The sequence below is a fragment of the Balearica regulorum genome, chromosome 16 (assembly GCF_011004875.1).
Source record: "Balearica regulorum gibbericeps isolate bBalReg1 chromosome 16, bBalReg1.pri, whole genome shotgun sequence".
Classification (NCBI taxonomy): Eukaryota; Metazoa; Chordata; class Aves; order Gruiformes; family Gruidae; genus Balearica; species Balearica regulorum.
In genome coordinates this window covers 9,531,394-9,557,542 of record NC_046199.1, presented here as the reverse complement: position 1 = coordinate 9,557,542, position 26,149 = coordinate 9,531,394, and the positions used below count along the sequence as shown (strand labels likewise).

Sequence of the window (26,149 nt, the reverse complement as noted above, 5' to 3'; positions counted from 1 at the left end):
ATTCTAATGTCTAATCGACCTCCTTCCAAAATGTGGAGGCTAACAGTTTTCCCTTAACTTTCATTTCCAGACTTGGTTTTCTCTTGGAATTCTTCATACGCTGTCAGAACCAATGAAAGTTAATAAATGGATTTTTCTAGGATATCTTCAGAAGTTCTATCTTTTGGTTGCACTTTTGTAGTGTGCAGCTTCTGTAGGCTATAGCTGGCCCCATAACATCAGGTAGATGGTTTGGCAGGTCAAAGGCCAAAGCCAAGTCTCTAGTGAAATGTTTAACGCTCCCTATTATTTTATGTTCTGCTTGTTGCAGTTAAGATTTTGCTTGTGGTTTGTGTTTGAATTGCAGAAACAAAGCTTTGATGATACGAATGGCTAGAAGCGTGTAGTGTTTTACCTGTTCTTATTCTCTTTGCTGAAATTGGCCTCCTTTTAATTCCTAATTGCATTCAGATCTATGTATTTTCATGGTAGAAGCAACTGCAAACTGATGAGGTCTTAAATGTATTGTATTTCCTGACTAAATCTAACCTGGACAGATGGGGAGTTGAAGTCTCTTTGCCCTGAGAACTGGCAGATTGAGCAAATGATTTCTTTGCCGGAGTGTTACAGCTATTGAAGGTGTTATGCTTGCCTTGCTGCTGTTTGAACTTGGGGGCTTTTGGACTGTAACTACTACAGAGATGCTAAGCGGAGATGTGTTAATGCTGTTGATGATGGGGTAGCATTGGCTTCAAATTGGAGAAATCTTAGTGAATCCTCATCAGGTGGATTTTAGTTAAATACTGGAAGGAACTTGTGGGGTTTTGTTTTGTTTTGGTTTTTTTTCCCTACAGTCATTGAGAATTGAGTGGACCTCTCAAGTGTCATAATAAAAATATAACTAGTTTGGGATTTTTTTATGTTCAGTGAAAATTCTTTGCCTCCCAAATTCTTACCTTTTCTGTAATTCTGTAGTATGTCTCAAATGAATGAATGATGAAACTTTTATTTTCTTCCTGTGACTCCTAACCCGTAAGGATGAACATGCACCGTTGGGCTGTAATTAAACATTCTCATTCCTAGTCATAAGGGAAAAGTGGTACACTGTTGTTTTCATGAAACTGTGAGTTGTGAATAACCTCTTTGGCCCAAGGGTCTGGTTTGGTCTGTTTACAAACATCTGCCTGTTTCTCTTTGAATTCAGGATTGTGGTTGGAATGACCCAACTTAAACAACGAACAATCAGTTTTGTGAATCAAAATAGGGTAGAAGAGTTTCTTTTTTTGGCAACTGTTAATTTTCATAAGCTGTTACTTGCATCTACTTTGAACAAAGCTGAATGTACAAATGTAATTTTGGAGTATCTAGTATCAAGAAGTTAAAACTCTTCTAGAATTGAGTGCTCTTCTTCAAGCGTGCTTATGAGAAAACACTTTACTTGTGGAGATTGGTACTTGTAAAGCTCTTTGCCAGGAGTTAGCATCTGTTAATATCCTGAGTCTTCTGCTAGCTCTCTCATTTAGGAGAATAAGTATAGGTACTGTCCTTTTCAGTTGCTAAGGTTATGTTGGGGTGTTTTGTTCCCCATTTTTTTCAGCACAGGGCACATGGGTAGGAGGAATCCTATGCACTTCTGTTGTCTTTAATTGGATAAAAATAAAACTCGTATACACGCTGTGTCTTGTTGTGCAAGGAGGCTTTTCAAGCCCAATCTCACCTTACAGAGCTCCTTTGCAGAGGAATTTAAAAAATGTTGGAATGTCTTGGGAGTGGAGACATGGACAGGACACAGGGGAAGCAGAGAAGTGGGGTGTGTTTGTTGGGGTTTTGTATAATAAACCATTGGAGTGAATTTGAGTTCTTCCTTAATCTGTTTTTACTTTTCTCTGAAGGGAGAGGGGGGAGGAAACAACACATTTTTGGTTAAATTCCAGTTGGCATGTTTTCTCTAGGGAACAGAGAGTGGTTGGTGGAGGAGTGGACTAGTGAATATCTAGAACTTGTGTCCTTAGTATTAAGTGTAGAAACGTGTTTAGAAAATTGTAATAGACTAAATGTCATACAGTTTAAATTTTTGGTTTGCTTATATTCTGTGAGAGCAAAAAGTAAACAAACAAACAACCTACCAACAACAAAAACCTCTTCTTGTTTTTTTCCTTCTTTTTTTCCTGTTTTCCTTCTGAGTGAAGGGAGTTTATTTTTTGTCCCCACTATTTCCCAGAGGACTGTACTGTAGAGGCTTTCATCTGTGTACTCTTGTCTGTGGCTTTTTGTCAAAATTGAAATAATGCACTGAGTTTTAGATGCAACAGATTTGTACTCCTTAATTTTACTGGTGTTAAGATTTTGGTCAGGAGACTTATTATGGGTATGTATGCTGAAAGGTTGGCTTTGTAAGTATTGCTGGTTACTCTTTTCAAAACCCTTCCAACGTTAGGTGAAGATTGTGTTTGTTTAGACTCTTACTATGTCACCAGGTGATATTTTCATGTTCAAATAACTGTACTGATAGTGCAAAATAAACAGTTTTCATAGATGCTATATTTGTAGAACAAGGTTCTTTCTAGCTAGGGTTAAGGATTATATAAATTATTAATGCTTACTTTAAGACTAGGTTATTAACAACATGAAAAATAAAAAGCTGACCTGTATTTTGACAGAAGTTTGCATGAAAGTGATTATTAAATCTGCTCGTGTTTTGTTCTTGTTACTGTTATATGCAAGTATGTTTGTTTAGGGACTACTTTTTTTTTTTCATTATTTTTGGAAAAGTAATAGACTTGAATTACTGTACTGTCTGTGAATTGACTTATGAAGAAAGCCTGACTGCTACAGTTTATTTTGTGGAAAATCTACAGATGAGCTTTCATGGTTCGTTGGCTTCTTGGAAGGCTGTGTTGTGGCCATGTGCTGTCATTGCAGGCCCAGGCCTAAAGGATTTTAGTAGGTCCTCAACTTTGAAATCCTTCAGTGTACTAAAAAGACTTGAGATAAAACAAAAAATATATCATTGATCTTCGAGTCTGTTTCTAAAAAAAAAAATCTCTGTGGTTTATTCTGTCTCTACCATGCTTCTACTAGAAGTTTGAAAGGTACTGCTTTTCTGAAGAAATCTTTCCACAACATCTTTTAAGTGGAGATAAATATCGTTACCAGGAAAAGGGGAAAACAAAAAAAACCCCAACAACAAGCCACAAAACAGCATGTGAAATTGGAACACAAGAGCACAGGGGTTTGAAGCTTCCTGAATTTTTAACTACTAGCAAATTGCCTTAAATTTAACTTGGATTAATTCCCTAGTGATCCTTGACATTAAACGGATGTTCTGGTTTGACATAGGTAGACAGAAAACTAATTAATTCCTCTGAATTTGAGGCATATTTAATTTTCTCCCCCAAAGACCTCTCATTTGAAAGGTACAATGCTGACGAATGTTGAATGTGGAACAATGTGTATAAGGTAGCAGACCTTTAGACAGAGGATTTGGAAGATGTTAAATTTTATTGATTAGACTGAACATGGGAGTATCCACATCATTGCTTACATACTTGAAAGTGCTCTAACATGCCCACCTGCTAGTGGAAAGGATGCTGTTCTTTGGTGGGCATCTTCCCCATTCATCTCTGTATCTCTTCATACTTAAGGTATTTTGGAACAAGGACAAGTTGTCCTCTCTTTGCGTAGAGGAATGTATATTGTCATTATTTTTACTTGTTTTCTTATATTCATTGTATCTTAGAATGTCAAGTATTTTTACTTTCTTGTCCAAAAGGTACCTACCCACCTCCTGCTCTTGTCCCCGGTGTCCTTGGCAATGTGGGCAAGTAAGACACAAGGACTGTATGATCTTACTGTAATGACACGCTCTTGTTCATCTATGGCTTGCCTGGAGGGTGTCTTCTGTCAAGAGCTTGGCGGGTGGGAGGGAGGCCAGTAAGGAATCTTGCATAGGTTTGGTTTGTTTTTTGTTTTTTTTTTCCTTCTGTGTGCATGTTTAGTAAAAATCCTTGATAGGAAATAAAGTCAGAATAAAGCTATTTCTTAAAGAGGCTAGCAAGTGCTTCATCCGTAAAAAGCACCAGATTAGTCAATGCCTGAACCTCAAACTGGTCCAGTCTAAACCAAAGGTAACAAGAGAAATATATTTTAAGCTGGGTTTCTGCCATAGGCAGCTTAAACAAAGGACAAGGTGTATCTAAAATAGAGTTATCAACAGTGAGGGGAAACCCAACCCACTGAACTAAGCTGCATAAATATATGAAATAGTAAAGAAATAAAATCTCAAGGAATCTATAATTTCTAGGTGAAAAACATTCAAAAAGAAAAGCTGTTGTTGCATAAATTCACAAAAGCAGGTGAAGACATTGACAAATACTCCTGATGCTAATCTGTATTAAATTGAGGGAAAAAAAATTTACCCTTGCAGGAGTCTGTATTTTTTCCCCAACCAATTCCAGGGAGATGCTGCCTTGGAATATGGATTTTGGTACCTGTGAAGGAACAGGAAAAGAATGCCATATCTGAAACCATCTGATCACTTTGTATGCTGTGAGGTTTTCTTGCATCGTCTTCTGAATTGTGTGGATATGGCAGCTGTTGAAGATGGGATTGGTGATGGACAACTCACTTTATCCTATGTGGCAATTCATATTTCCTGAGGGGACTAAGCTGACTCTTCAACTCCTAAAAGTAGATGCGGTAGTGGTTTCTGGAATAAAGACAAAACTGAACTGTCATTCTGCCTTAAGAGGTGGTTCTCTCAAACGTGGAGATGTTGGGAAGCGGTGGCTGCCACCTTCAGAGCCTGGGTTAGAGCTGCTGTGCTGGCTGGTTCTAGCACAGCCATTTCTGGCCAAACACCTGAAAAATCGGGTTTGGTGTTTTTGGGGGGGGGGTTTTGTTTGGTTTGGTTTTGTTTTCTTTTTTTTACTCCCTGACTCTGATTCTTGGTTTGATTTTTATTTCTTTATTTCATGTATTTATTTGAGATGGAGATGGCTTCTGTGTGAGAGCTTGATTTGAGATCTCCAGGCAGATTTCAATGGTAAATAGGTAGTGTCATTAAGATAGTGTAGAGCTACACTATTATTGACCTTTTCCAGTTCAAATTTAAAAAAAAAAAAATTAGTTTCTTTGTGTATTCTGTGCTTAATTCTGTAGAAAAGCTGTATGGATTTGAAGTGGAGGAACACCAGTTCAGCCTGTTTGTGTTGCAGAAAGATGGTCCTTCCTCTCTTGAGGGAAGCAAATGCTTCTCAATGTGTCAGGGACCAGCTGGTCTTGCAAATTAGTATTTCTGACACTGCTGAAGACAGTTCCATTCTTGTGGAACTGAAGAAGCTTATGCAGGCAATCTTGCATAACTTGAACTTTTGAATCATCAGGTGGCTCTCTAGAGGAGAGATCCTGCGTCACGTACGTTCTGTGGGCTGAGAGGTTGTTTTCTAACCAATAGTGTTGGCTAAACTGTAGCTATTTTGCTCCTGTAGATGATAATAATAGCACAGACTAGGGGAAGGGGGCAGAGGTCTTAAGGATCTGTATTCCGCAGTACCGGAAACCCACTTCCATGTGTCAGGAAGTGGCTGTCCTAGGACTGCCCGCTGCTGTGAGCTGATTTGAACAGATGGGACTGAATTTGTGTTTGAACTCGATGTATGTTAGAAACTTGATTCAAGTTCACATCAGCCTCCATACTGACAGTGCTTATATTTAACCGTGTATGCTTCAAGATCGTAAGACCTCAGAAGTACAGTGATTTTTGGTTTTATCAACAACCACCAATAGCCTAAATCCAGGCTTCTGCTGTGTGCGCCTGCCCGTAATTACAGTTGGAATTTGGTCTTGTCAGCACATAACAATTTTACAGTTGTATGTTGACATGTGGACCCACATAACAATTTTACAGTTGGAACTTCTTATATGAGAACAAATTGAAGTTTTTGAAAGAAGGGAGTAGGTATCCTTCACATTGTATGGCAGCTCAGCACTCTTAATTAGTTGGACCATTAAACCACTGTTGTAAACACAGTATATAAATCTTGATAGTTTGAAATAAGTGGTATAAGCTAGATAAAATGGCAGAAATTAATGTAAAGCTGTGGCAGTAAAGGCGAGTATGGAGTTACAAAGGTAGTAACTGCTGAGGTATGGTGTTGTGGAGAGTACTTCATTGGCCTGTTCTGGTGCTGGCAGCATCCATCCTTAATGCCTGGAATGTTGTGAACTTGAAGTCATGTCACTTGAGAGATGAAATGTGTTGATATGCCTGATCCCAGTGAAGTTGAAGGGCAGGCAGTTTCTGATGATGCTGAATGGACAACAGACTGAACTGTGTGGTAGGAGTGTCTTACTGAATGCTGTGAGAAATGTATGTATGCGCTCGTCCATATTGATGTATTACTTTTCATGTATTTGTATTTTGCAGGTGGGATAAAATTCAATCTGAAAATATTAGCACCACTGATTACTGTTGACATATCTACTACGTTTAAGATCATCTTTTTCTGGTTTGGGGTGTAAGAGGAGGATAGTTTGGAACATAACTTAAGACACAGGTCTCTGCTGTGCTGCTGGCACTATCTAGCTTTTTTGGGGGACATACTGTCAAATTTAATGAAAGGTGATCAAAAGTCCTGTGAGTTCTTAGCAGCCTGATGGATGCTTTGTTATTTTGGTCATAAGCATCCTTTCTAAACATGAGTGTTTAGGTGATTATTAGAATTTGTCTGCCCAGTATTTTAGGATGGTTGTGGGGTAAACTTAGAGATGTAAAGCCAAGGAAATAAACCATTTTATTGTAAAGTCAAAAGTACTGTGCTTATTAGTAGTTAAGCTTCAGATAACATTAATTTCATAGTTCTGATCTATTGCCCGTTTAGTTTGGGTGGGGACTTAAAATTTTGTGATCTGTGGTCTTGGATTTGCCTGTTGCTCTTCTGACTTGAAAACAGTATTTATAGCCCCTCAACGGTGATATAGCAAGGGAAATAGCTGGTTTCAATGGGCTTTTGCTGTTTGAGAATTTCATCTATTCAGTGTGCTACACATAATGCTTGTTCCCTTGAGGAAATTGTGTTACAGAGTGCTCTTCAATAGTTTGTCTCCATCAGCATGGTTTCAAGTGCAGTACCTCTTTCAAAACCAAACTTTACTGAACCCAAACAGTAAAAACTGACAGCTGTTTTACCCAAGTAACTTAAGACAGGTTTTCTTACAAGCCTGTAGTAATTTAAAGAAATGTTTCTCTGCGATGTTATGAGCCACTGGAGGATTGACCTTCAAGTCTAGTCCCTTTTAATGTAAATTATTTGAAGTCTGGTAAAAATAAGCTGCATCGTGTGATGAATGTGCGGTCTTTCTAGGCAGTAGTTGTGTTTTGTGGCATTCTTTCAAGATGAACCTGTTACTTAATTTGGTACAACGTGGGGTTTGTCTCGGTCTTTGAAAAACACGTCTGTAAGCTTGTATTGAATTTTGTAATACTGTCATTTCCTTCTCCTTACAGGACTTGTGGAAGAGGAAACACAAAGATTTCCAAATGAATAACCGAAAGGAAGATATGGAGATTGCTTCCCACTACCGTCATCTGCTGCGTGAGCTTAACGAGCAGAGACAACACGGCATCCTCTGTGATGTTTGCATTATAGTGGAGGGGAAGATATTTAAGGCTCACAAAAACGTTCTGCTTGGGAGTAGTCGCTACTTCAAAACGCTGTACTGCCAGGTACAGAAAACGTCCGACCAGGCCACAGTCACCCATTTAGACATTGTAACTGCACAAGGCTTTAAAGCAATCATTGACTTCATGTATTCTGCACACCTAGCACTGACCAGCAGAAACGTCATTGAGGTGATGTCAGCTGCTAGCTATCTGCAAATGACAGATATTGTACAAGCCTGTCACAGCTTCATAAAAGCAGCTCTCGACATAAGCATAAAGTCTGATGCCTCAGATGACCTTGTTGATTATGAACTCGGGGCCCCTTCCAGCAGTAGTACGGATGCTTTGATTTCAGCAGTCGTGGCTGGCAGGAGTATATCTCCCTGGTTAGCTCGGCGAACGAGTCCAGCAAACTCTTCTGGAGATTCAGCTATTGCCAGTTGCCATGAAGGAGGGAGTAGTTATGGAAAAGAGGATCAAGAACCAAAAACAGACAGCCACGAAGACATTTCATCCCAGTCTCTTTGGTCTAGTGACATGGGCTATGGGTCTTTACGTATCAAAGAGGAACAGGTTTCACCGTCACACTATGGAGGGAGTGAACTACATTCTGCCAAGGATAGTGCAATACAGAACGCCTTCTCAGAACAAGGAGTAGGGGATGGCTGGCAACCCACTGGGCGCAGGAAGAACCGGAAAAATAAAGAAACTGTGCGGCATATTACGCAGCAAGTGGAGGATGACAGCAGGGCAAGTTCTCCAATGCCATCTTTTTTACCTGCCTCAGGATGGCCGTACAGCAGTCGAGACCCAAGTAAGTCATGCTTCTGATTTCTGTGGCTGAAATTAAAAATGTTAATTAGATCTGTTTATGGTATGATCTTATCAGTCTCTGAACTATATTAGCTTGCCCGAAACTGAAAAACATAGAAACCTGTGTTTCCACCAATTCAAAAGAACCAAGCACTGCTCCTCAGTGTCACAGCAATACAGACTGGTTCTCCTGTGAAAGAAGTTGGTAGTTTTATTTTGGTCTTGAACATACAATGGCCTAAATCACCCCCAAAACACCATTGTAATTGTTGTAATTAATGAGAGAAAAGGTTGGAATTTATTCTACCAGGTATGCAAAGTGATGTCAAAGTTGAAGAATTTTCCTTGCACAGTATATCGATGGTGTAATTACACCACACACAGGTGTAATTTAGTCTCAATGATACTATCTTCAGTACTTCCTGATATTCAGGTGTCACATTCTCATGTGCAAGAAGAACACCAGAGCATGTTGCTGGTAATGGCATTATTCGTAAGAATAATGTAGGGTTTTGAGGTACTACTAAGGCTTAAAATGTATTTTGACGTGTGACTATTTGTAGTCTGAGATGAGGGGCTGCTTTTAAAGTGTAGAGCCAGGGAGAAAAATGTTTTCTTGACTTCTTTTGAATCTTCAGTAGTTATTTTTCTGTCTCAAGATAACTGTCCTATTTGATTCATTAATCACTGGCAATTAATAGATCCGGGAATGCTGCCATTCTAGGAGTTTTGAGTGGTTTTTTTCCTAAGGACTTTAAGGGAGTGTGGCATTAAACTCCCTTAAGCTGACTTGAAGAACTTAGTGTGAGTTAGCCCGTGCTTCATTGCATACCAGAATCCAAGTTGGCTAGGATAAGGGTGTGTGAGATTATATACGCTTACGTTGCCAAATTCAGATGAAAAAAAGCAATATAAATAGTACTGAAAGTCTGAAGAGTCTTTATGGGCTGAAAGAGGATGTTTAAGTTGCTTACATACTGAAGTTTAAATGTGGTTTTCATTGAATGGGTAACTCTCTACAAATGTCTTTAGATTTATTATGTTTTACAGTTATCTGCTGCAGCAAGCCTGTATGTAATTATTGTAATTGGCTGATGATAAAATCTAAACAGTGTCAGTTAGAAGAAAAATGCGAGATAACTTAAGAGAACAGTGATTTATGACGGATCCTGTTTTTATAATGCATGCATTTTAGGATTGTTTTGAATGAAGATTCAGCATGGATTGCCTAGAATGCTATTCACACGCAAATATTTTTCACTGTCACAGCATGTCATAAAAACAACTCAATCACTTGTACTGACTGTGAGGTGTGTGGGGTTTGGGCAGGTAAATGAAGCAAGTAACATGTATTGGAATGACTGCAGAAACAGAACTGTAACTCTGACCGTCTCAACAAACTGGCTATAGATTGAATGTCTTTAAATTATTGAAAATAGTGCAAAATATAAGAGATTGTATTACTGACAGCTGAATGGTGTTTAGATTATTTAACTCCTACTTGTTAAGGGATTATATAGAAGTGGCCTTTTTCTTTACAGCTGTTTGCAGATGAGAGGAAGATGGCTTCGGGTGTTGACTCAGCACAGTGCTGAGGCAGCGCATCAGCAGGCACAATCAAATTATTTGTTCCAAATCTTGTCTTAAATGCAATTTCCAATAAAGGAGGTGTTTCTAATGATGGGAAAGGGGAAGCTGAATGGCAGCAACTGGGGGGAGTAGTTTCAATATTCCACTAGTGCTAGTAAAGCAAAAGGAAGAACTGAATAGCAACACTCCTCTGTCTAAAATGAGAGGAATGCCTGGACTGAACAGGCACAGGGGCTACATATGTTGGCAGTGACCAGCCGGTCTGGCTGCTGCTCCGAGAGCAATGTGTGCAAAGTAAAAGTATCCATGCTGAGCAAGGAGGATGTCTGGAGATTGCACTGCTCATGGTTTCCCAATATTGGCCATCTGGAGAGGCGAGCAGAGATGAAATTCTTCTGTCTATGCTGCTGGAAAGGGACATTTCTCTGCACTGTGGGGCCTGAAATGGTGGGATGGGTGTATATGGACTTCAACAGCAGGGAGTGTCTCTGCATGATTCCCCTAAGCAGGAGGAGCCCTGAATGTATTTTAGGTCAAATTTTCTTATCTTCTGTGAGATTTTTTTGGTATGATTTCAACGGGTTTGAGACCGTTGCATGGTTGGTTTCATTTAACGCTTGGGCATCTGGTCAGCAGCAAGCCTCTTGCATGCTTGTGTGTAGATGCGTGGTTTGGGTGAAATCAGAGTTGGTCACGGGTTGGTGAGGTTGCTTCTCTTTCAGTGTGAAGTGAAAGCGTCCCTGCTCCCCCAAACCATTGCTGTCTTGGTCCCTACAAGCAGTAGGGTCTTTTGGTCGCACATTAATATTTCCCATCTCCAGCAGGTGGAAGCAACCCTCTTGCGAACTGCTCCATCTCCCAAGTTGCTGAACTACAGGGTTCTGCTTAGGTTGGATGTTCTTCACTTTCCTGCTAGAATTCAGAAGTAGTCTAGAGGTGTTGCAAACTTAGCTCCTGTGCATGAAAAAAAATTTATTCTCTTGCGTGAAAATGGATAATGGCGGGTGTCTGCACTCTGTAATGAGTATTTGGGATGTGTTTAAATTTCAGCTTGAAGTTGTCTTTGATTTAGTAGTGTCAGGCTTCATTCTTTAACACAGACTTCATAGTCTAGGGCTCTTTCTTTACCTCATTTATTTAGAAATGTCCCTATCTGTATTGTTCATAGCTAAGATGAAAAGGTACTCCTTTGCTGAGGAAATGGGTGTTGAATGTTCTTTCATAAGTAGCTAAGAAGAAAAAAGTTACATAGAACTCTCTGTTCTTTGAGGCTCATTCACTTTTCTGATCTATTCAGTTATTTTAAGATGCTGCTTGTTAAGTCTAAAAGCCCTCACTGCGAGATAATTTGGGTACCATTTGCAAATGCCTCTATACTTCTGGCAATGCAAAAGCTGATGTAGGAGAGTCCATCTAAAAAGTTCAGTGTTAGTATCTTTCTCCTGAAATTGTGCAAGATATTCAGTTGGTCTTGCTTGCAAGCAGCGTTGCGTTTCAGCAACATGCAAGCAACATTTTGGAAGGTGGATTTTACAAGTAACCATTGCATCACTCTTAATTCCTTGATTATTTGGGGCAGTATACATCACAGATTAAAAATACTCTCCTACTCCTGTATTATACCGGATTGCTTACTTTGTTATATTACAAAGAAGCACATTGCAGTCACTGAAACTTTACTTTTAAAACAACTAACTGCTCGTTCACACTTGGTAGTGGTGCTTCTTTCTGTGGGAAAGACGTTCTTACCAATATAGGCAGGGTGTGCTACAGTGTCCCAAATACACAAATAGACTGTACTTTAATGTGAATCAATGGGGCCTCAAAAAGATACAATTTGGGGTGGGTTTTCTTTTTAATTGAAAGGGTAAGAAAACTCTTTCCAAATTAGTTGATTCTTTTCCGGATGCTGGTGGGGTGTTGCTGAGAGTCTTTCAATTTGATTGTGCTATGGATTAAAATAAAAAGGAGTGTCTGGAGTATTCTTATTAATGGTAATCTAACATCATGGAAATAGCAACAGAAGCAAGAGATTCATAATGTCTGCCATGAAGAGTGCATCTTCTTCATTGAAGAAAGAATAATCAAATAGGATGTGCAAAAGAATGCAAACTAAGTTGAGATGCTAGACTGTGAATGTGATTAAGCTCTCAGTTTCTACAGGGTAGTGTAGTCAAGCACAAAGCTTGAAGACGACCATTTTTTCATGGTAGTTTCCATTTATTAATTTGGATTCTCTGTTTAGCATAAAACACAGTAGGTTTTTTTCTTTCTCATCCTGTTTGGGTTGTTCAGGATGTCAGTCTGTCATTCCTTGCATGAAACTTTCTTATACATTTTCCTCCCCAAGCCACATTAACTTGGAACAGCAATTCTCCAAAGTAAACTGAAGGATGAGCTTTTATAAATAACAACTTTCTTCGTGACTGAGCCAAGAAGAATTTCCTCCACAGACTTGCCAAAATACCAGGTCTGCCTTTTATTTTAAGCTTTTTTTTCTTGAATTTTGCAGATTTTCTAAAGAAACATATTGCTATTTGTTAGTATTAATATCTAGACCCTTACAAAATTCAGAAGTAGTCTTGTGCCTTGAGCATCTTCATTTTCCTTAGGTTTCTGTTCCTGTAACATTGCTGTAAAGTTTTTACAGGATTGCATGTCCTGAGTGCATGGACTACGGGATCGGGTGGTATTTAAAGAGTTCTCGCCGAAGAGGATGGTTATCTTCACTAGAAGAGCTGTTAAGCTAGCAAAGTGTTGCTTGTTTTGCCTCTTCATATAATGGAAAACTGTCACTTGGAGGATGTCTTTTGAAGAATTTATTGATGGTTTTATTAATGTGTTAGTTCAAGCATAGTAGTTATGATTCAGGAATTTATTTCTAAGGAAATACTCCCACACATCTTCTGAGCGTTTGCACCATAAAACTGTGAGTGAATTCTTGTGTGCCAATTGACTGTGAAATTAAGCTAATTATTTTCCAAACAGAACAGTCATTTTTAAAGATGCTACAGTTTGGGAACTTTTTGCTTCACTGTGGTTACATGTAGTGAAATTATTGCATTCTGTAATAAAGGCTTCAGGACTTAAGTAAGCCCAGAGTAGTGACCTTTGTGGGAAGGATGGACAGGACTTCACTATATCCTTCTGACTTTGCAGAGTTCCAAGTTCCTCTAATATTTTCCTATCCAAATCTTTAATTTTGCACAAGTTTCCTCCCTCGCAGTGAGGAGACGTTCAAGCTCATAATTTTCCAATGACACAATCTGATTTCAGTGCTTGCTGTAGGCAGTTGTGCTACTGGCTGGCTGCGATAACTGGAGACAGCCGGTGTCGTCAGCCTTTTTCTATCCCTTTTTCTGTCTTGGTTTCTAGAGAGCAAATTATGATCACAGGAGTTGTTGGCGAGCACAGATGCTTAACAGTTGGATCATATAGTGAGCTTACGTTTCGGAAGGCTTTGGAGGGAGGCAAGAAAGAGCTCTGTCTACATGAACTCTTGGCTCATTTTGTGCAGGTGAGGTCTCTGGACCTGAGTACAGGTGGGTGAATGTGTAGATTGAGTTAATATAGGATGATTTTATTCTTGAAAAAAAGTCTTTTCCTCAGCAAGCTTCCTGTAACTCTTTCACCTTTTCAATGCAAATCTTCAAATCTTTTCTTGATTTTTTAAAAATTATTATTATTTTTTAAAAAACAGTGAAAATTCCATTGTCTCTGTTGTGATTTTGGCATACATATTAGTCCAAGTAGTGGAATTAGAGGTGTGGCATAATGAGAAGAGGAAAAAATTGAGCATGGTGTTTGTATTCAGGATTCAGGTGTTTAAGGAACTCTAAGATTTTTTTGTTTCTGCAAAACCTCTATAATACTTCCAGCTTCATGTAATGATTTATAAATAATCAATTTACCTGTCCTGAACAGCTTGTGTTTAAAAGAGAGAGTGAGAGAGAAAAAAAAAAGATCTGCAGGCTAGCACTGAAGATTAATATTAATGAAGAATTAGAGAAAATGCAGTGCAAATGAGTTCAGAAAGAATGGGGCTTTGCAATCGGCGACAGGCGCTATTTGGTGTGAAGGGTTATACCAACATGGAATAGAGAGAGGGAAAGCAAACGAGGGGTAGCGTGGTATAGGAGAGAAGAGTATAAGAGCAGGAAGAGGGATAATGGAAAAAGAGAACTGAGAATGAGTTCTGAGAACAAAGAGCCTGAGTTTGGTGTAGTAAAGGCAGTATCTGAGACAGGCTGAAGAGATGAGGGAGCAAGGTTAAACCAGAATGTGTCTGTACCAGGAATACCTGTTGAGCATTAAAGCACAATGAATTAATTGATTTTTTTAGGATTTTCTGCCCACCTATTCCCACTAGAGATGGATAAACCTTACTGAGACTAACTCTCCCCTGTACAGTCATTCTTCACTCTTCTTTTTAACTTTTGCAGCCCAGTATTAAAAACCTCTTGCTCCAGGTTGAATTGCAGCTGCACAGTCAGTACTGGTGCTCCCACGTGCTGTTCTGCCTTGCCTGGCTCCCGTTAGTGGCAGGTTGAGCCATCTACTCCGACCTTTACAAAACTTCTTTCTCTGCTGCTCAGAAAGTGCATGAAAAGTGTATTTTTTGTGAGATGTAGTATCACATACTTGATATTCACTATTCATCTTATCTAAAATAAAGATACATTGGTAAATTGTCTATTTTTATGGGACAAAAATAAATTTATTGAAGGAGATGCTAAGGGAAGTCTTAGTAAGTAGACTGAAAGCATGCAGCGTTGAAATGATCTGCGTGGCGTGGCAGCTGAAAAAAATCAGTGGGACAGAATAGAGTCATTTACACTTCCTTTAAATGGATTTTGCTTTGAAGAGATGGAGTCTCCAATCCATCTGCCGTAGTCTGAGTTCTGGTTGCAATGTAAAAACTTAAGGCAGATGTCTAAGTATTTGTTACAGCCATGAATGAAAACTAGGCTGGTTAAAATTTCAGTTGTCAAATTAATATCTGATGTCCTAAAACAACAAGGGCTCAAATTTTCATAGTTTCCTACTGTTAGTTTATTATTTAGATCATTCTTTTATGCTCAATTTTGGAAAGATCACTTTTTAAGGAGGATAGACATTTTTGGATCAAAATGTTCAGCTTATTGGAAAGATGTTGGAGTATTTTTGGGAGTAGGTAATAAATAATAAATTGCCTGCCACTTGGAAAATTAAGTTAATTACTGCATTTTTCCATCTACTTTCCATGAAGTTGTAGTTAGGTGCAAGGTATTAAATTTTTCTTTTCTATGATTGAGGGGGTTTTAATGATGTTTTTATTGGGGAGATATTTTGGCGCCTTAAGCAGTGGTAGTTGGCGATGCCAGGCTTTCTTTCTCAGCCAGACCTGGAGGGGTTACAGATTTGTGCTCTAATGCCACCCCCAGAATTCTTTCTTAGCGCTGAAATCAGCTTAGCCCATGTTCTGCATTCCTCTGTCTTACAGAGCTGCCCAGGTTTCTAGACCATCTTTGATGCTCTCTTCATGTGCATGAAGTTTACTGCATGGAGATAGCTGCTAGTTGCAGCAAAATGCAAACCCAAGCAAACAAAAAACCCAAAACACAATACCCTGACCTCTGTGTCCATATGCTGAATTTTGCAGAAATGTCACAGTGCTCAGTGAATAATTCAGGTTCTCCATATCGCCACAGTTTCAGGCTAATGAAATTATTAGGGGGCAATCTTTGCAGGAATAACTTTTTTGAGTTTCTGTTATTAAAGGGTTAGGTCAGGTTGTTTTCAAGTCTGGAAATGAAAATCATTGCTTTTAACCCAGACACTTACTCCCTGGCTACACCCTGGCTTTAAAATGGTTCCACCCTAAACCAGCTTTAGCTCAAAGCTCAGTGTCTGTTTCCTTTCCCCACCCTGCATTCCATTTTCCCCAGGCTCCAAAGCCACCCTCCTCCTTCTCCTCTTCCTCCTCCCTATGGTAACAGCCTTGATTCTGTTAATCTGCTTTAACTCCAGACATCAGAGGCACTTCCCCTCTCTTGAGTGCCCTTCTCACTATTTTATTTATTCCTTGTGCCAAGGTTACACTGGGCTCATCTTTAGAGAGATTTCAACTTTTACAAACAGGGGTTTTTTTACCCTTTTTTGTATCTTTACTGAAATTACAAGTGAGAAATCAAGAAGGTTTTAGAATTATAAAAAAATTCTGATCCTACTTGGCAATCATCACTATTCAGGACTTTCACTTTCCTATTTGAAGTGTTGCTTTTGCATTAAAACATAGTAGGAATTAATTCTTTACATGTCGTGTTTAGGAATCAAACCCAAAAACTGACTTTGCTGTATTGGTCTCAGTTGTTTGTTTGTTTAGTTCGGGTTTTTTAATGTTTTAACATTTTTTACAGGCAGTTGTTTCAAAAGGTAAATGTTTGTTCTCAAGGATTTTCAAAGGTTATAACTGAGTATCCTGTCATATCATGAATACTAGTGTTCATATTTAATGTGATACTTGAATGTTATATTTCTGTCCCTTCATGTTTGTGTCTGTTCATGTGCAGATGTGCAGCAAGAGGCTGCCTCTGTACTGAGGAGCAGCAGAGAATAGTATCAATCCTTTTTCTGTGTGAGCTTGGAGACTTAGAAAAAGAGGTAAAGCTTACAGTCAACCTTAGTATTTTTAAAGTGATAGTCTGTTTGCAGTTACTGTGCATATTTAGTGAAAAAAAACCAGTGTGGCTGTCATTCCTGCCCCTGCAAGGACCACTTTATGATTCCAATTTACAATAGTTTTAACTGTTTCCCTGGATTTGGGATTTTAACGCCCTGGATTTGGGTCTTTTGTTGTATCTTGTTTGGGGGAACATCGGTTGGTTGACTGGGTTTACTCTCTAGCCCTACGAACATTTGAGGTCACTAACAGGCGGTGGGAGAGTGGCAACAAGCAACTGGGTTTGGGGCCAGGAACTTCTTTTGCTGACACAGACCACAGAAAAATACCGTCAGAATTTGATTCAATGTTAGAAAAACAAATATTACAGGAAAGAGATAAAATTGATTAATTTTTTTTTTCCAGATACCTGGCGGAATGGAGGGAATTTTCCAATTGATATTTGTACACTTACTAGTGTTTTGAGGAAATCAAAGATGCAGATATGCTTGTGCTTTTAGAATACCACTGCAGAAGTATTAAGATAAAATGAGGTCATGTTTGTGTAGAACAAACCTGTCTTATTTTAGAAATACCATCCTAGTAGTATGGAGGAGAAGGTTTCTGTTAGTGTTGCTAATACATATATGGTGAACATCCTGTGGCTGTAGGCTTGAAAATTATATTCAAGCCTGTATGATGAATGCTGACTTTCAGTTGGCATGGACTCCTCCTGAACCCTCCAGAAACAAACGGCTTTGGAAATGTGCAGTTTTGTGCGGGGTGGTTTTTCCCAACGACTCAAATCGTGACAGTGCAAGACAGTGTCCCAGGTCACCCTGCTTTAAATCACAATTGAAAAGCTGTAGTAGGACTCAAACCTGGAAGAAGAGGGGTAGGAAAGCACAGCCTGAAGGAGACTACGATTTTGGTTCCATAAGAATTCGCTTAAGATATCTTGCAGTCTAACTTAAAGGTTTTTAATGATCATATATGTTGTGGTTAAATATGTTTACCTGATAGTTTCCTGAGTTATGAAATTGGAGTTTATTTTGGATGCCACGCACATTTATTATATCCATGTGTATACTATTATGTTTATAAAATAGTGTTAATCAAAACCAATATAGTTCATGGCATCACTTCTCTGTGTAAATATTACAGTATGTGAGAATGCTGGGATTTGCTTGACAAATAGTAAGTTGTGAAACGCTTTTGAAGGATTTCCGTTAGAAAGGAGGGGGGTATCTGAAATACAAACTTCAGGGATATTTTTAGCAGCTCGTAAAAGATTGTCATTTTTCTACCAGCCCGGGCGCTCCTTTTTTTTTTTTTTCTTTATTCCCAAGAAAAAACACTAGGAAATGAAAACTTTTTTTTTCCTGTGAGTTTAAAAATGAGTTACAGATTTTGCACATAAGGAGATCAAGCCAAATCTTCCTAAACTTGTACAAGAAACATCATCCCTGAAATTTTAGATGAAAACTACTGCCATGCAGATCTGTGTAGATACTTGACATGTATAGGCAGAAGAACCTCAGAAAATTAAGTCTTTGACTTCACCAAGTTTTTTCCAGAAGAATTCGGCTCAGGTCACAATTTGATGGTGTTCTTGAAAGAAAAACTGCGTTTAAGTGGCTCCCACTTTCCCTTGGTACTTAATTGCACCCCCACGTTCTGCTGCAGTTGTTCCGGTGAAAATGTCTGTACAACCATGTAGTGAACCGGATTGGGGAACTGATCTGGGTTTAAAAATAACTTTTTTTAATAAAGCGGTTTTATTTTTAACATATTAGTTCCTGTCTCAAGTTCACCTCATAACTATACATGTAGTCTTGGTACAACTGAAGGAGTAGCAGGGGAGGATGCAGGAATGAGCATTTGGGGTGGGAGAAGTTGCTAATGTTGGGACCTCTTCCCTCACAGCCCTCTGCCCTTTGTTCTTGTCATGTTATAAACAAAAAAAATTACATTTTCCACCACGCTAAAAGTTACCCAGCTGCTTGCAGGAGATCCTAAACAACTGCCCCAGAAAGCGCAATGCCTGTATCCATCACAGGCAGCTTCCAGGACCAAGGCTGTTTACTTTGGTCATTAACAACTTGGACATGGGATGGAGTGAACCCTCAGCAAGTTATTAGATGACACCAGACTGGGAGGAATGATTTGCTGGAAGACAGCAGTGCCAGAAACAGCATGAATTCAACAAAGACAAATGTGAAGTCCTGTGTGTGGGACAGAATAACTCCAAGCACCGGTATGGGTTGGCAGCCGAGGAGTGAGAAAACAGCTTTGCAGAAAATGTGTTCTGGTGAGTAACGAGCTGAAGAGGGGTCTGCGTGCCCTTGCAGCAGCGAAGGCTGGCTGCGTGCTCGATTGACTTATGAAGAGTGTACCCAGCGTGTCAAGGAAGGTGAGACCGCGTTTGGATTACAAGATGGAGTTTGAGGATCTCCAGGACAAGAAAGACTTTGGCAAGCCTGAGCAAGCCCAAACGAGGCCATCAAGATGTTGTGTATGAGGAGAGGCTGAGACAGCTTAGTTTAATCTTGAAGAAGAGGAAGAAGGTGGATGGATTGTCCAGAGCCAGTCCCCTCTCATATGTGTATGGAGAAAGGATGAGAGGTAACAGAGACCAGTTACAGCAAGGGAAATTCTTACGGGGTAAAAGGAGGAAATTCTTCACAGAGTGGTCAAATGATGGAGGAGGGGCCCGGAGAAGTTGCTTTATCTCTCTCTCTGCAGATATTTTTGGCTGTACAAATACCTGAGCAATGGGATCTAACTCTAAAAGTAGCCCTGAAGTCACTTTCAACCTAATTTATTCTACGATTCTTAAAAATGGATCCAGGTAATACAGCAGTAACGCTGCCACAAGTTGGGATAACTACTCGCTGGCTGGCTGTCGGTGACACCACTTAAGACATAACTTCAGCTGCTGTTTTTTTCGAACTGTATTTTCGTTGATGCTTGCCTTTCTGTTTCTGACAGCAGGGCTCATGTACCTGAAACTTTGTCTTCCCTCCCCTTCGCCTTTCCACCTTAACTTATGTGAAGAGAGAATATTCTCTCCCTCTATAAACTTTGCTGCGGGTTTTTGTGTGCTTTTTTCTTACATGTGTTGAAGAGAAGATGAGCGGTGTGACCTGCCAGCCCTGCTTCATGTTTGCCTACAGGAGGGAAAGTATTTGGTGGACTTAGCTGGGGATTCTGTTGTTTATGACAGTCAAGTGTGCTTTATAAATAAGAGTAGGATATAAGATTATCCAGTGTTTCTTTAATTAGCTCCAGATAGTTGTGGGATCTTGCTGTCACCCCTAGCTTTGGCAAGTGTCCACAAAATGCAGGCAGCCAAAGACTTTGGCTGGGTTTAGTTGACGGTGTTACTGATGTCGGGTTGAAAGGATGCTGGTGAAACCAGCAGGACGATGGCGTTCGTTCTGCTGATGCACTGACAGTCTTAAGTTCTGCCAAAACAGATACTGGAGCCATGCAATGGGATGAGCTATGCAGAAGGGGTAAGGATACTTTTTGTGATGAGAGGTGGCTTGACTTGCTGTTGTCTCTGGAGGTTGTGGGGGCTTATAAAAGATCCAGTGAGTTTACTCTAGGTGGTAACCTCCTGTTCAAAAGGGTGTGCTTGGAGGAATGACTCATGCTGTGTGAAAAAGCACTAATTTTGGGGGGACTTGAGGAGAGGTTGGAGGGGCTCCCGAAAGCTTCCTGAAATTTGCCTGAGTGACAGAGAAAACTTAACAGAAACTGGCTTAAAGATTTGAATGTAAATGATAAGCCAAATACTGTTGCACTCCATTCAAGGACTGTCCTGTTTGCTGGCTGACTTCCCCACCTCGCTGGTGGTTGGGTCACCTTTATTAGGTAGGCAGTCGCTTGACGATGGTGTCATGCGACCTCATCATCCTGGAAACTCTTAAGACCGAGGGAGAAGCACTACTGCTTTGTGTTTCTGCCAAACGGAAGGGGACTTTGAAGAGAAGATGACAGACTTCTTGGATCTCCTCTTACCTTGAGACTGTAATGAAAAGAGCAATATTGAGGAATAGCAAAGTGGCAAAATGTTGTCTTTAGTCCTTGGGGAAGAGTTTGTTTCTGCTTTTGAATTTTCCAGCAGCAGATCTAATCTCGTATGGCTTTTATTCACACCTTTCTCTCTCATGGGTTTAGTCCTCCAGCTACAGATTTCTAGATGATGTTCAACTATATGTATGAGAGAGGAGGAATAAAAGTTGAAAGAGGAAAAAATTATTAAAAAAAAAAAATCATGAAAGAGAATAATAGCATTCGGAGTCTGGGAAACAACAGAAAGTACCACTGGGGGTTCATTGAGAATACAAACAAGAAATAAGCGGTGTGAGAGAAGCAGACGCTGAGGTGATAGTGTGGTAACAGCTGAGTTTAAGCTGTAACGAGGAAAAATCACTGAAGCAGGGAGGAGAAATACAAGAAAAAAATTGTGTATGAAAGTAATTAGTTAAGGTACTCAAATGAATTTTTTAAAATGGAGAAGGTTTTCCTTGGTTTTTCTGAGATGGCATGTGTATTTTTCAGTTGTTGGACTAGGTTTAATGCTTTTTACTGTCAATTTTCTCCTAGATCTTGGAAAACAATCAATCACGTTAACATTTCATTCGAATAGTAAGTTGCATCACCTTTATTTCTGCGATAGCCCTTTCCAAGGGGCTGGCAGATGTCTGTAGTACTTGATACTTTTTTTTGACTAGTACAACTTGGTTTTCTCATGGCTGGGTTTGTGACAGGAGCTCAGTTTATATGACTTTCAAGTAACTTGGTTTTTTTTATGGTAGTAGTGGCATGCCTGCTGATAAATGAGATTTCTGATCTGGATTTGGACTCTGCATAGTGTAGCAAAGCAAGGGAGTTTCCTGCGGCCGTCCTTCCCTTGCAGAGCAAGCATACAGTTCAGTTTTGTTCTGCCCGAGTGTAAAGGTCTGCACAGTAGCCACCCTGTGTGCGCTGGGGATGTTATACTGGTATGAGCTTTACTCCTGTTTGTAGATCTGTTACAGCCTGCCTGGTCAGCGTGGTTGGGAGTGAAGTGTGTTTTCTTGTGCCATGCTCAGCTGGGTTGTGTGATCTCTGTGAGAAGGTGCTCATCATCAGGCTTTCTATATTCCTTTTACATTAGGCTTTCATGTGTAAATAAGAACTTTACCAGTTAAATGTTGCTTTCAGAGTTTGAGACGCATGGAAATACTGTTGCCCAAATTGTAAAAAAAAAAAAAAAAAAAAAAAAAAAAAAAGGCCCTGTGTTTTATTTGAAAATAAAAAAATAACACTAAAAATATTCATCCAAGCCAACAAACTAATAAAGCTTTTCTAAAGCTTCTGTGTTTTGGAAAGTAGGCTGGTGTAATAGAATAACTGCAAAATAATTATTTGCTGAAGAGACTAACGAGCTCAGTTTTTTAGAGCAGCAGTAATCCCGTGTTTAGCTTCCTGCTCCGATTGGGATTTCCTGCGCACGGTGCCTGGAATCTGCAGTTGCAGGGACTGTCTCAGCAGTGTGAAAAATGAGATATGGAGGAGTTGGATGGAGCTCTCAGGCCGCCACGTGACCTGCTGCCTCGAATAATTGCAAAATAGAAACTCATTTACTAAAGCTTGGTTTACGTCCGGGTGAAGCACTGTAGTAAACAGTTTAGATTACTGGGCAGTGACGGATACTTTTGATTCATATAATTCTTTGGGTAAATCTTGTTAAAAGAAGCTGTATACTAGAGAAGAGAGAGAAGTGGTTTTGGAGGCACCGTGAAGAGGAACTTCATGTATTTTTGGGTTTTGGTGTATTGAGAGTATTTTAGTACTTATGTGACTAAGTGGATATTTATTTTGCCTTAATGTGTATTTGATTAGGTTACATCAGCTATAAATACTGGAAGCTCCAAAGCTTCTATTTCGCTGTCTGTCTCCAATCTTGGCTTTTGAGGAACATTTAATGTCTTGTTGTGGTTACAATTAATCTGCGTGTGTTTTAGCAATTAGTGTTTATGTGCAGTAGGCAGCAACAGATTCTGGCAGCTGTCAATCAGCATCTGTAATTGGCTATGAAAAAGGATGGGAGAAAAGACAAGGTGATTTACTGCCTGCCCGGTTATTTGGCAACACTGTTTTGTTGACAAACACCCTCTCTGGCCCAAGTTATTTGCTGTGGTTTGCTGTGTAGGCGGTGAGGAGCAGAGGAATAGCAGCATTATCATGGCTTTGATTTGATAAAGCTGTCTGTTACATTGCCAGTTTAAATTTACTTTCCTCGACACCTTTTAAAAAAACAGCTGTTACAAACTCTTGTAATTTCCCTTTATGCAGCAATGTTTAAAGCAAACTTCATTATTATCTAGAAAAATGTATAGACCTGTTAACCGCTTGCTCAGTAACAGATAACAAAATATGTTAAAATTCAAAGCAATTGAATGCTGCTTGGCTAAGGTTTAATAAACTGATCATATGAGATTATACAAGCAAAACACAGATAGAGGCAGGGGGAAATGGTTTGATTTAAAGAGAGCATCTGTGCTCTTTCACGTAGTTGCTGTGTTTGTAGCCCCCAGCCTTGGGGATTCCTTACATCGCTGGGGTGTAGGAGTGCTCTGCTGATGATTGGTTTTTCCCTTATTGTTTGCTTTGAGGCTTTTTGGTTTTTTAAAAAGAAGTGGAAAAAGTTAACAGCAAGAAGTACTTGGCAGTACGGTACAGCTTGATAAAGTGCATCTGAACCATTCACTGCCTGATCCTGGCTCCACAGGCTGGACACCTTGAGCAAGTCACTGTGTCTTTCTCCAACGGGTACCACCTGTAAAATGGAGATAAAAATAATGATCTTCCTTTAGCACTTTTCCAGGTTACAGAAGGTAGGCACTGTACCAATGTCCTTGTTAGCATTTTTTAATAAGGCTATGTAGATTGATGTCTTGCCCTGGTTTGAAACTGTTGAATGCTACAACCAAGTGTGGGTGTGCCACGCTCCTCTTCCCTCCTTGGGAGCTTTGCTGCTCTGAAACCTTCTGTACGGAAGTAAGTTTGTTGCTGTGAGGTACATGGACACCACCTGAATTCCTTGCTCTGAGAAGCACGAGGTAGATTTGTAAGTGTTCATTTCGTACGTGTAACACCACCGTTGGTATTACTGAAATAGCTGCCTCTTGCATTAAGTAGTTTCCAACCTATTTTGAACTAGGAGGCAATAAAATGTTCAGGATCTGAAAACCAGCTTCTTTTTCCATCTGATCACTCACTATCAGTGTCTTCTCTTTGGACTTTTTCCTTCTACATCTTGATAGTAGAAATGCTACAAAGGCATCGGTTTGTTGAGAAGCTTTAGCCCTGTTTGCCAGATACTCAACTGGGGTTTGAGCACATCAGCTGTGTTCTGCGGCTGCAGATTCTGGATTAGGTAATTGCAATTAGTTTTAAGCACTTTATAAATGGAGTAACACCACATTTGTAGATAATTTTTTGTTTTGTGTGAAGAGTAGAGAGAAGAGTCACTTTCGTTTACGTAAAAAATACACAAATTATTTAAGACTATAAGAGAGACAAAGTTCAGAGACACTCTTTAACTAGACCTCCCAAAACCACAAAAGTAAACGGTGTTTTGGCAGGGAGGAATTGACCTTACCATAACTTTTTCATTTTTGTTTGGGTCGACTGATGTTTTTGTTAATAGTCTGTTACATTTCTATACAGTTTCTTAGTAGCTACCTGTTGCAAGATGGCTAATCTGTGGGGGTTTGTTTGTTTGTTTGTTTTCAACTGTATCACTTTATATAAAATCTACCCTGTGATACATGCTGGGAACCACTGATTACTGTGTATTTTTCAAATAAACGACCCCAAGGAATTTATACTAATTAGCAGTCCACTATTACAGGCTGTTTGTTACTTGATTTTTCAAAACCTTCATCATGAGGAAGAAATGAAAGAAGGAAAATTTGGACTACCGGAGTTAAAGTATGGAAAAAGACAGAACTTCAGTGATTGAAAGTAATTTCAGTACTAGCAGACTATCCTGAAATCTTAATTTAAAGTAAATAAAATAAAGTTTTATCCAGTTACTGGTTGTGGGGGGGGTTGTACACATCTCTCTGCCCTGCCTTCTTAGTGCATGGTACTGAAGTTCAGACTCGTTGATGGGGCAGCAGTGAGGGGCACAGGCTGGAAGAACAGAAATCCCCCAGCTGTGAGGTGGGCATGCTTTCCATCGAGCCTCTGAATGGCCAAGTTCATCTTCAGACTTTCGGAAAAGGGGATCAAGACATGTGAAAGGTTGACAATAAGGCCAAAATAGGTCATGATAAATTCCTGATTCTCAGTTATTTGGACCCGTGTTTAGATGGGCATGCGTAGTCGGTGTGCCACATCTCAGGAATTTGTTTGCATCTCTGACAGCATCTTTTGTCACGCAGGTGCTGATGTGACAGTAACAGAGCCCAGCAGCTCTGACAGCAGAGTAGAGCGATCGGACCCCTACGCAAACGTTGACGAAGCCCTCATCGGTGGGGAAGCCAGCTACATCTCTCAGCCCCTGACTCCGGAGAAGGAGGATGCTCTCCAGGCTGCCACCGTCGCCAACCTGCGCGCGGCTCTCATGAGTAAGAACAGTTTGCTGTCTCTGAAAGCCGACATGCTGGGAGAGGATAGTTCTCTGCTGTTTGAGTACCTACCCAAAGGCACACATTCTCTCTCTCGTAAGTTTGTGTTTTTATATTTTTTTGTTTACTGACGCTTTAAGTGAAATCTTTAGTGAGAAGAAAGTACAGGTCACTGTCTTGTTTATTACTACTGATATGTTTATATCCAGTTTTAAGTCCTGCCTAATCGCACTTTCCCTAAAATTTGGAAACCTGTGTCTGGTATTGATCCAACTTTAATGTTAACTGCTGAAGCCATGGCAGGAAGTATTTAGTGTATGCATATGTAGCACTTGTCCTCAAACTTCTCTTCTACTTGTTTGCAAAGTGGTACTTACAAACAGAATACAAAGTGTTTGAGTGCTTATGGTAAAAGAAGTAGCTGCAGAGGTTTTTGAATCCAAAATTGACTAATGTTGAAAGGCTTGACTGTTGCTCCGGTGTCTGTAGAAACTGTTGTGATTTTGTAGATCGCATGATCTCTACTTCTTGCTGTTTACTTTTAGACCTCTTTCTAAGTAATGAGCAGCTACTGATTGTTTCATTATACTCGGCATGGAAACAAATGTTTTCCTACTGGTGATCTGTTGGAGACTGCTGATGTGTATGATTATGTGCAGACAGCTTATTTTTCAGCATGCTTTTATGATTGCCATGAAGAAAGTACAAAATAGCTTGATTTTTCTAGTGCACAAAGAAAAAATATTAGTGCTGTGTTTTAATAATACTCTCAGAAGATGGGGATATCATTTGTGACATAAAATAGAGCAAGCAGTGGCTTTCTGAATACTACAT

The 26,149-nt window shown here is 39.7% G+C and overlaps 1 protein-coding gene across 5 annotated transcripts in view; it reads left to right on the top strand.

Moving 5' to 3' along the window:
* ZBTB46 (zinc finger and BTB domain containing 46) overlaps window positions 1-26,149 on the top strand; it is a 56,391-nt gene that overhangs the window by 9,620 nt on the left and 20,622 nt on the right. For all 5 annotated transcript variants that reach the window (XM_075769116.1, XM_075769114.1, XM_075769118.1 and 2 more), the window contains 2 exons: window positions 7,487-8,456; window positions 25,130-25,411. In XM_075769116.1, the coding sequence (XP_075625231.1) occupies window positions 7,487-8,456; window positions 25,130-25,411 (1,252 nt within the window). The remainder of the gene's footprint in view (window positions 1-7,486; window positions 8,457-25,129; window positions 25,412-26,149) is intronic.